The 12,622-nt window shown below is 29.6% G+C and overlaps 1 protein-coding gene across 1 annotated transcript in view; it reads left to right on the top strand.

Annotated features, from left to right (window-relative positions):
* The window catches only part of LOC127154954 (polycomb protein SCMH1), a 36,126-nt gene that overhangs the window by 22,541 nt on the left and 963 nt on the right, over positions 1 to 12,622 (top strand). Inside the window, exons 8-14 of the mRNA XM_051096839.1 lie at positions 3,695 to 3,999; positions 4,111 to 4,237; positions 6,057 to 6,260; positions 6,354 to 6,515; positions 8,028 to 8,156; positions 8,262 to 8,471; positions 10,851 to 11,017. Of these exons, the coding sequence (XP_050952796.1) occupies positions 3,695 to 3,999; positions 4,111 to 4,237; positions 6,057 to 6,260; positions 6,354 to 6,515; positions 8,028 to 8,156; positions 8,262 to 8,471; positions 10,851 to 11,017 (1,304 nt within the window). The remainder of the gene's footprint in view (positions 1 to 3,694; positions 4,000 to 4,110; positions 4,238 to 6,056; positions 6,261 to 6,353; positions 6,516 to 8,027; positions 8,157 to 8,261; positions 8,472 to 10,850; positions 11,018 to 12,622) is intronic.

Genomic DNA, 12,622 nt, shown 5'->3' on the forward strand with positions numbered 1-12,622 from the left:
TATATATATATATATATATATATATATATATATATATATACATTTTTTTTTTTTACTTCAAATGATACATATTTTATTTTGGGTAATGGCCAAGTCAGCATTTCTAATTTTCATTTAAGCTTAAGCATATATTTATATTTTACTTTATTTCAGCTTTATTTTAACTAACAAACGTGTTTTTAAATGGTTTTAGTAACAATAACAAAACAGTTCAGCTGTCAATCATTCCCGCTGTCATGACGACCCGCACAATGACCCCGCCTTCACTGCTGTGAACAATCTCACTCTGAATTCTAATGATTTAATTAGGACTAACTAAGAATAATTAATTATCATAATAGCGACTGCTGCTAGCTGTATTGAGTAAAGCACGGATGCCCGGGTTTTCAGGCCTGCGATCCGTATTTAATCTTTTCAATTGCACACGTGGACCTTAAAAATAGCATACTAGCAATCTACGTATTAACAAGGATATTATATGCAGTATATATATCAAGAGTTGCAAGTTAAGAATGGCTCTCGAAAATAATGACAGGTTTTAGAAAACAGTTACTTTGACCGAACAGAATCCAGAATGATCTTCTAATGCTCTGTAAAATAAAACATACCTGAATTCATGAATTAGCTGGGATGTAATCCAGATCTGGTGTTTTAAATGGAGTCATTCTGAGCTTTAGATGATGATATACGCGTTTGCATTAATGCTCATTCGGCCACAGCTGGAATTCATTTTGAGTTTGCAGGAAATTTTTCCTAAATTATACAAACCTCCGGCTCTCGTGTTGCAGTGTTTGTAATTCCGCGCCGCATGTTGTGTTGCGAATTACGGACATTTGTTTAAAGGATTTGTTTTGGATCCGGATAATATGGAATGACCTGCGCTGTTTGTTTTTTTGTAGCCCATCCAAGTAATTATGCGTAAATGAGATAATTAGCAAGCGAGCCGCATGGGTCAGGAGGGATTCGAGAGTTTGTGTGAAAATAAACAAATCGCACACTTAGAAAACACACATCTGTGAGAAAAAACGAACAACAACAAGAGAAACGGGACAGGCGGAGAGGAAAGTGGTGAGAGTGTTTACAGTAAAGACCAACAAGTAGAGAAAAGCGTTTAACTGAAACCCACACAAATCAGACAAACCAACATTTTAATGTTTTTTAATACTGTTAAACATCAAGGATGCATTAAATTGATTGGAAGTGACAGTAAAGACATTTATAATGATACAAAAGATTTTAAGTTTTAAATAAATACTGTTCTTTTGAACCTGAATGTATCACAGATTCCACAAAAATACTGGGCAGCACAACTGTTTTCAATATTGATAATAATCAGAAAAGTTTCTTGAGCAAATCAGCATATTAGAATGATTTCTGAAGGATCATGTGATAGTTAAAGACTGGAGTAATGATGCTGAAAATTCGGCTTTGATCACTGCAATCAATTACAGTAGTAATGTTTTTAACTTGTTTTTTTGGTGTTGTTGTAGTGTAGGGTAGTGGGTCATGTTGAAACTCAAGCCTGTCTGTGTGATCGCTGCCATATGCTTGAGTACAAGTGTTTCAGATCTCTGGCGAACTCTTTAAGGGCTTTTTTCTCCCGTGCTCCCTCTAATTTAGTTATACTGGAGTTATTTAGGGTAAACATACACTCATATCCACAGCCACACACTGACACACTTACTGTGTGTTAAAGGACGGGATGTGTTTAGATGTAAGTGTGTGTATGTGTGTTTGGTCAGGTACTTTCCACAGATACACTACAAAATAGGGCTTCTGTGTATTTAACGAATGGAGGCCTTACCAAATATTTTATGAGCTGTTCTGAATGTTATATTCATTTTAAATGCAGGCATTTTATTTGCAGTTTTTGCAACACTTGTTACTAAAATGTGGAACATCAGCCCTGTTTTCTAGCAATAAATATCAAAGAAACAGCAACATTAAAATGTAAAACATGCATTAACAGTATCTTTGTATTTGTTACATTGTGACAGATTCATGAAACAATCAGAGCCACCATAATCAACCTGTAGACTATAGAACTTTAGTAGTCAGACTATAAAAACAATCACAGACCATAAGACCCAATAATCAGACAATATAACCACAACAGTCAGACTGTAAATTAAAATAAGTTGACTTTATACAGTAACTGCAGTAATCAGACTTTTGCGGTAATCACAATAATCTACATAACCATAAGTAGATTATATATAACTACTGCAGTAATCAGACTATATAACCATAACAAGTAGACTATATATAGTCACTGCAGTAATCAGACTATGTAACCACACTAATCAATTATATAACCTAAGTAGACTATATATAGTTACTCCAGTAATCAGACTATATAGCCACAATAATCAGACTATATAACCATAAGTATACTATATATAGTTATTGTAGTAAGCAGACTGTATAACCACAGTAATCAGACTATATAATCATAAGTAGACAATGTATAGTAACTGTAGTGATCAGACTATATAACCACAATAATCAGACTATATAATCATAAGTAGACTATACACAGATTATGTAACCACAATAATCAAAAAATAATCAGACCATACAACCATGAGTATATTATATATAGCTACTGCAGTAATCAGACTATATAACCACATTAATCAGACTATATAACCATAAGTAGTATATATATAGTTACTGCAGTAATCAGACTATGTAACCACAATAATCAGATATATAACCTAAGTAGACTATATATAGTTACTCCAGTACTCAGACTATATAACCACAACAATCAGACGGTATAACCATAAGTAGACTATATATAGTAACTGCAGTAATCAGATTGTTACCACAATAATCAAACTATATATCTATTATAATCAGACTACATAACTACAATAAGACTATATAACCATAAATAGACTATATATAATTACTCTAATAATCAGACAATATAACCATAATTAGACTATGTAACTGCAGTAGTCGAATTGTTACGATGATAATCAAACTATATAACTACTATGATCAGACTACATAACCGCAATAATCAGACTATATAACCATCATAAGTAGTCTATATATAGTTACTGTAGTAATCAAGGCAAGGCAAGTTTATTTATATAGCACATTTCATACACAATGGTAATTCCAAATGCTTTACATAAAATGACTTTAAAACCAATAATCAGACTATATAGCCATAAGTAAAATATGTATTGTAACTGCAGTAATCTATGTAACCACAATAATTAAACTATATAACTATGATCATACTACATAACCCCAATAATCAGAGTGTATAACCATAATAAGTATACTATATATAGTTACTGAAGTAATAAGAATAAATAAACATAAGTGGACTATATATAGTAACTTCAGTAATCAGATTATGTAACCACAATAACCAAATTATTTAACTACTATGATCATACTACATAAACCCAATAATCAGACTATATAATCGCAATAATCAGACTGTATAACCATAATAAGTGGACTATATAACTGCAGTAATCAAATTATGTAACCACAATAATCAAACTGTATAACTACTATGATCAGACTATGTAATCATAATTATCAGACTGTGTAACCACAATAATCAGATTATATAACAACAATAATCAGACTACATAATGGCTATGATCAGACTACATAAGCATTCTTTTATTATTATTTAAATTTTCCTTTACTTTTTCCATTTTTGCAGTCACTGTTCCAAAACCGGGTCCTACGCCTTCCTCCTCCTCGTCCTCTTCTTCTATCCCCAAACCACCCCGGCGCACCATGCCATCTCCTTACCGTCTACCGACTCCTCTTCCTCAACTCCCCGTGCGGAAGGGCATCAGGGGACGGCGGCCGAAAAGCGAGACCATAGCGCTGCTGAAAGCCCTGGCCGCTTCCACTGCAGGCCAAGACACAGAAGATCAAGGAGAAGCCACGCCCCAAACCACACCCATCTCCCAGCATTCCCTGCATTCATACAAGAAGAGGGGACCTAAACCGGGCAGCAAGGTAGCATTAAAGGACTTCTGTGTGGATTTATAAGGAACTGTCACATGTGATAAGGTTGTGGAGGGTGTAATTTGGCAAAATACTTAAGCAGATTGTGTTTTTGTTCCTCAGAGGAAGCCCAGACTGCTCAAGAGCACCATGTCTATAGCAGCCAGCTCAGACTCCAGGGTGCCCATGACTCAGATGCCCAGCGATGGACTCTCTCCTCTGGGATCCCCCTCATCTGTGGTGTCTACTGGTATTAAAATGAGCTCATTTACAGATATAACTGCTAGTATGCTACAAAAGAGAGGAAATCAGATCACTGTATTTAGACTACATAACTACAATATTTAGACTGTATAATGACAATGAATAATCATTAAAAATCAGACTACTAAACCACAATGATCAGATTATATTACCAGAAGTTACTTAACACAATAATCAGTCTATGTAACCATAAGAAGACTACAGAAGTTAAGTAATCAGACCACAATACCACAATTATCTGACCATAGGAACCAATAATCAGACTACATAACCAAAATAATGAGACAACATAGACAGGATGACAGTTAATGACAGTTATCTACCACAATAATCAGACTATATAAAAATGATCAGATTATACTACCAGTTATCAGACTGAATAACCACAATAATCAGACTATATAACCACACACAGAATATATAACTTTAGTAATCAGATTACATAATCACAGTAAACAGACAACATAACCATGATGATCAGATTATATTACCACAGTTATCAGACTAAAAACCACAATAATCAGACAATACTATGATCAGACTAAATTAACATAATAATCAGACTTTAAGCATATTTGTCAGACTATATAATCATAAGTAGACTATATATAGTAACTGCAGTAATCAGACTGTAATCACAATTTTTAGACCATTATAATCAGACTATATAACCACTAAAAACACATAAGCACAATATTCAGACATTAAAACTACAATAATCAGACTATATAACCACAATTATCAGACCATATAACCATGATAAGAAGACTATATACATCAACTGCAGTAATTACAATATGTAACCACAATTATCAGACTGTGTAACCATAAAAAGACTATACACAGTAACTGCCATATTCAGACTATGTAACCACAATTTTGATTGTGGTTACATAGACCATAATAATCAGACTACCCAACAACTATGATCAAAATATATGCGCACAATAATCAGATGTTCTAACTACAGTAATCAGACTATAAAATCACAATTATCAGACTGTATAACCACAATAATTAGATTATGTACATTAACTGCAGTAATCAGACTATAAAAACACAATTGTCAGACTGTATAATCATAATAATCACACTGTATAACCACTATGATCAGAATATATAAGCACAATAATCAAATGTTTTAATTTCAGTAATTACACTATATAATGACAATTATCAGACCATATAACCACAATAAGTACACTATATACATTAACTGCAGTAATCAGACTATGTAATCACAATTATCAAACTGTATAACCACTTTGATCAGACTACATAACCACAATAATCAGACATTATAACTACAGTAATCAGACTATATAACTGCAATTATCAGACAGTATAACCATAACAAGTAGACCATATACAGTAACTGCAGAAATCAAACTATGTAACCAAAATTATCAGACCGTGTGAGCATAATAATCAGATTGTATAACCACTATGATCAGAATATATAAGCACAATAATCAGACATTATAACTACAGTAAATTAAACAATATGACAATTGTCAGATCGTATAACTACAGTAAGTACACTATATACATTAACTGCAGTAATCAGACTATATAACCACAATTATCAGACTGTGTAACAATAAGTAGACTATATACAGTAACTGCAGAAATCAGACTACATATCCGCAATTATCAGACTGTATGACCATAATAATCAGACAATATATCCACTGTGATAAGACTACATTAACTCAATAATCCATTCGGATCTGTTTTAATGCATTCTGTCATAGTGTTTCTGTACTGTAGTGTTTACACCTGCCTGTCCTGTCTGTTTGCATCAGTGTGCGTGTACGTGAACAAACACGGGAACTGCGGCCCACATCTGGACCGTAAGCAGGTTCAGAGACTGCCGGATCACTTCGGGCCAGAGGCGGTGAATCTGGTTCTGCAGCAGACGGTTCAGGCCTGTCTGGACTGTGCGTACCAGCCCAAAGTACTTCTGGGATGCCTGCAAAGCCAAGGCGGCACGGGAGAGGTGGTCAGAGGTACGGGCAAGCAGTTTATTTAACAATAAAACTGATAAAATATGATCTGAAAAGACTCAGAATAGTGAAGTGTTGTTTTGTTTGTCTCTGTAGTCCGAACAGATGGTGGGAAGCGGTTGGTAAAGCTGCCATCAGCGTCGAGCGCCGGGTTCGTGTTGCGCTTCCTGGAGCGGGTGTGTCGACACCTGCAGTGTGATAATCTGTTCAGCAGTCAACCGTTCAGTCCACACAACACCTACGACCGCGCTAAATCAGGTACATTTATGGGCTCAGACTGGCCACAAGATCGTCTGCTATTCTGATGCTGGGATGAGTCACTTGAAATTCATTTTTGAAATGTTTATGTTGAAGGAATAATTTAGCAAAAAAAAATTATTTCTTCATTTACTCAGCCTTAGATTGCTTCAAAACAGTTAAATTGAACAGTTAAAATAATTTATTATTAAAAATAAATGATTAAATATTAATAAAATAACTAGATTGCAATTAAAGTGAAAACTGAAAATATAACAAGAAAAGTAGGTTCATAAATGTTATAACAGTATATAAGTAATACAAAAAAATCTAATTACTAAAAAAAAACTAACTACAAAAAAATAAAATTACTAAAACTACAGTTAAACTGAAAAAATTAATATAAAAGCTAATTCAAAATATTAATACATACTGTAATAGTATAAAATAAATAGTGCTAAAAACTAATAAAAATGACATAAATATAGCAAAAATACTGAACATAAAAATAAAATTAAAATGAATGCTTAAAATAAAATAAAATTCACATTAAAAAAATTACCAAAATTTTAATGAAATCTAATTTTACTAAAATTATAATGAAATCTAGTTGATAGGTTAAAAAATAAAAGCCAGTATATATATATGAAAATAAAACTAAAAACTAATAAAAATGGCAAGTGCATAACAAAATTACTAAAAAAACAAATTTAGAAAATAAAATATACAAAATGGCATAAAATAACCAATTCAAAGTGACAAAAGCACATTAAAAAATTATCAAAATTGTAAAGAAATCTAATTTTATACAAAAAATTAAAATGAAATCTGATAAGTTAAAAAATAAAAGCCAATACAAAATATTCATAAATACTACAATAGTATATACTGTAAATAAAACTAAAAAGTAATGAAAATGACAAAATTACTAAAACGTAAAATATAAAATAGCATTTCTAAATATTTATAACAAAATTAATCATATTAATAAAATATTAAAATAATAAATAAATAAATAAAATAAAATAAAAGTGAATTATGAAATTAACTACCATTAAAATTTAAACTTAAAATATAACAATAAACCCTAATTCACTAAGTGAAAATTGAAAATAAAAAGTATTAATATTATAGTTGTGTAAATGGAATACTAAAAACAAAAATGACAAAAGCACATTAAAAAATTTAATTAGCATATTAATTCAAATAAAATCTGATGAGATCAAAATAAAAGGCAATTCAGAATATTAATAAATTCTATACAAGTATGTACTGGAAATACAACTTAAGCTACTAATACTGACAAAAGCAAATAAAATGACTAAAATGAAAATGGAAAATATGAAAAAAGCTTATCCAAAATATTAATATTACACTAATGTAATAGTATAAATATTAAACTGGTATGTAAATAATACTAAAATAACACTGGTGACAAGCTTTTAAACTCTTTTGTGTTCCACAGAAGTAAATCAGACAGATTTAGAACAACATGGGTGTGAGTAAATTAATTTGGATATTATTTTTGTGTAGTTAAAGAGGAGATGTTGTCAGACGGTCCGTCTCTGAACAGAGGCATGAAGCGGATCTCCAGAGACTCTCCGCCGTACTGTGCTCCTCTCTCCCCAAAACTCCTGCACACAGACACACACCCGTCAGAAGGTACAGTAGCCCAAGGCTTTATAGCATTAACTTTTAAGATTAATTACATGCTTCATTTATTAATCTCAAGAATTATGGTGTGTGTGTGTGTGTGTGTGTGTGTAGCGGAGACTCTTCCTCCAGAGGAGAATGGATTAATGAAGGAGCAGCGCTTCATGGACTCCGCCTCCAATTCCATGACGCCCCGCCCACAGACATTGAGAAGCACCTCAGATTACCAGTCACCACCCAGCAGCCCGTATTACCATGGCAACGGCCCACCTTTACGGCGACAGGCTTCCAACCCCCCCACACAGACACACAGACGAGTGGAAGGTGAGTATCATGCAGATACTGTTAGAGTTTTTATTCATAAATTTGAATGATTTATTTTTATATTTTCTGTTTTCATTTTAATTTCAGTTAGTTTTAGTAATTTTGTTTGTTTTGTGATTTTATTTTTATTTTATATAGTTTTATTAATTTATATTTTAGTTTTAATTTAGTAAATCAACTGTAAAAATGAGAAATAAAGCTAAAATAAAACTGAGTAACAAAAAAGGTTTTTATGGGTTTTAGTTTCAATTAATTATATCCATGTTGCAGACCCTTATAATTATAAATCAGCTGTCATTAGAATTAACAGTCAAAACTATTGTTTTTTTTTTTATTATTAGTTTAAACGTTGAATCTTTTCCCTTTTTATGGTAAATAAAAATTAAATGGAAACAATATTTTAATTGTTTATAAAATTAAATTAATTACTAAATAAAAAGATTAAAAATACAGAAAATTTTAATTCTAATTTAACTGCAACTATTTGAATGTTTCATTTTTATGTTTTCGTTTCCATTTTAATTTCAACTAAAGTTTTAGTTTTTGTGATTTTATATATCAACTATGAAAATGATAAATCAACTATGAAAATGAGAAATAAAGCTACAATAAAACTGAGTAACAAAAAAGGTTTTTATGGGTTAAGGTTTAGTTTCAGTTAATTATAATAACCCTGTTGCAGACCCTTATAATTACAAATCAGCTGTCATTAGAATTAAGGGTCAAAAACGATAGTTTTTTTTATTGGTTTAAACAATATGAATGTATGAATATGAATCTTTAGCTTTTTATTGTACATAAAAATTAAATGAAAACAATATTTTAATAATTTAGTTTACACATTGTCAATCTTTTGCTTTTTTTATTGTAAATAAAAATGAAATTAAAAAAAATATTACTAAAATTAATTACTAAACCATGAAATCAAAAATACAGAAAAAATTAAAGATGTAATTTAACTACATATCAGGCAACTATTTGAATATTTCAATTTTATATTTTTGGTTTCCATTTTAATTTCAGTTAAAGTTTTAGTAATTTTGTTGTGTTTTTGTAATTTTTATTTTTTATATGGTTTTATTAATTTATATTTTAATTTAGTAAATCAACTATGAAAATAAAAGTTAAATAAAAATAAAGCAAAAAACAAATAAAGCTAAAATAAAACTGAGTAACAAAAAAAGGTTTTTATGAGTTAGTATTTAGTTTTAGTTAACTATAATAACCCCATTGGAGACCCTTATATTTACAAATCAGTTGTCATTAGAATTAAGAGTCAAAAACTTATAGTTTTGTTTTTTTTAAATTAGTTTAAACATTGTGATATTTTTTTTTAGCTTTTTTATTGTAAATAAAAATGAAATAAAAAAAAAAAAATTTTATATATATATATATATATATAATATATTATATATATTTTATTTATAAAATTAAAATAATTAATAAAGCCTGAAATAATTAATTTACCATTTTAATTTCAGTTAAAGTTTTATTAATTTGTTTTATTAATTTGTATTTCAGTTTTATGAGAAAATGAGAAATAAAGCTAAAGCTTTTAATTAATATACAATTTATTTTGCTTTTTTATGTAAATAAAAAATAAATGTAAAATATATATATATATATATATATATATATATAATATATTTTTTATTTATAAAATTAGATTAATTACTAAACAATGAAATAATTAAAAAAAAAAGTAATTTAACTGCATATCATGCAAGTATTGTCATCAGAAAAATTATTGAAATATTGATTTAAAATCTTTTATTATTATATTTAATTATTTTAGTATTTAGTATACATTTATGTGCACATTAATGTTTTATGTTTTTGTCTTAAATACCAGGTACTGCTCAGATTTTAATTTAATTTAATATAATCTGAAAGGTATTAAGTACATTTAATATTACACATTTATTTTAAAAAATAATATAAAAGTATACAATTTATTATAAATTATAAAATATTTTTTAAATTGTCAAAAAAAATATATATATATTTTCGTTATGGTTTCAAATGTCTATTTTATGTAAATAATAATCATTTTAATTAATAGTTTTATTTGTAAAGCATTTCAATCACTGGATCATACAAAATAGACATTAACACATGCTTATTTAATACATGTTAGTGTTGACAAGTTAACACTTTAGTATATGTTTTCAGCCTACTGTGTAGTATATGAAACAATTTCAGAAGAACAAATCTTGTTTTTCACGGTAAGACCTTAAGAGTAACTCTCACAGACAACTTTCAGATCCTCATGAACCCGACAGGAGACAGAAAACAACAAAGACTGAGAGACCGAATGAAGAAAGCGCATTATTATAATCACGTTAGCTGCAGATCAAACGCATCTCTTTCTCTTTCCAGTCGCCAGCTCTACCACGGGTCCCGAGACGGCGGCGGCGGCGGACCGCGACCTTCCCAGAACCCCCGGCAGGAGTCCGTCTTCCTGGTCCATAGAGGAAGTGATGCAGTTCGTGCGGGACGCGGACCCGACGGCACTGGCTCCGCACGCAGAACTCTTCAGAAAACACGTCAGTGATTTAGCGCACGACCTTCACGCGCTCTCTGCGCTTTTATATCTGCCTGTAAATCAAGCGCGGCGTGAGGGAGGACGGGGAGGGAGAGCGGGAACATGTATCATCTGTGTTTAGACTTGACCGCCGAGATTCACGTTCATCTGCAAACACACACACACTCCGTCTGGACAGACTCACAGCTGCGGCCGTGTTGAGGAGCGCTGCTAAAATAACGTCTTTCTTTAGTGCTAGCATTAAAATATTGTGACTGCTTTTACACTGCTTTTATTGTGCAGAAACTCACATATAGAACATGGCTTTCGATTCCCAGCAAATGCAAAAAAAAAATTAAATGCAACGCAAGTCACGTTTGTCAAACGCATAAACAGATTTTTTTTTTCTCAAAAATTTTAAAAATATTCTTTATTAATATTATTAATATTATCAATAAATAATATTATTTATTATTATTCATGAAATAATGTTTAATATAAATATTTTCTGCTCCATTTTCTTAATGTTTTTGTTATAAATGCCAAGTAAATACTACTAATATATTTAGTTCTGGAAGGTACTGAATGCATTAAAATGTATTTAAATAAATGTAAAATAATAAAATTAAACACTATGCACTATGAAATAATAAATTAACAAATTTTAAATGAAAAACATTTATTTATTTGAAACATATTTAACATTTACTTGCAGCTGACTACTTTTTTTTTTTAAAGATAACTTATTTTGCAGTTTAAATTACGAATCGCTTTTCATTGTTTATGATTTGGTATTTTTATACATAAATATTTTTCATATATAAACATAACATTTTTCTTAAATATATACATGCATGTGTGTGTATTTATATATACATAATAAATATACACAGTACCCACACATATTATGTAAACAATAACTTTTCAGATGCGATTAATCGTGATTAATTGTTTGACAGCACTAACTTAAATGAATTGTATATTTTTACTATAATATTATATTAATATTAAAATGTATTTACTATAATATTATGTAGTTTTAAAATACAAATATTTAATTAGAATATAAAATTATATATAAATATTAAAATATATTTTTAATATTTGCTTGCTGCTGAATGCTCTTTTAAGTGGCTAACTTGACTCTTATTTTGCAGTTTAAATGATAGTATTATTATAGTATAATAGCTAGTATAGAATAATGTGCATGCTAACTGAGATCCACAATGTTTTTGTGATAAATACCAATATTTTTAGTTGTTTAAATGATATAACCTAAAAGGTACTCAAAAATTAACATTTAAATAAAAGTGTAATATTAAAATTATAAAGTTCATTTACTATAAAATAATAATAAATACTATATATATGGTATTTAAAAAGATCGCCTTGACTGTATTAGCTTATTCGCAATTAATCGATTTGACAGCACTAATATATAAATATTACATAAAGTATTGTGTGTGTAGTTATATATACACATAATAAATATATATACACACTCATTATGTAAACAAAAACTTATTTTGCATAAGATTAATCATTTGACAGCATTAATTTAAATAAATTGTTTAATATAAAAAAAATATATAACATTATATTAACATTGTAATTTATTTACTATATT

The sequence above is a fragment of the Labeo rohita genome, chromosome 23, assembly GCF_022985175.1.
Source record: "Labeo rohita strain BAU-BD-2019 chromosome 23, IGBB_LRoh.1.0, whole genome shotgun sequence".
NCBI classification, from domain to species: Eukaryota; Metazoa; Chordata; class Actinopteri; order Cypriniformes; family Cyprinidae; genus Labeo; species Labeo rohita.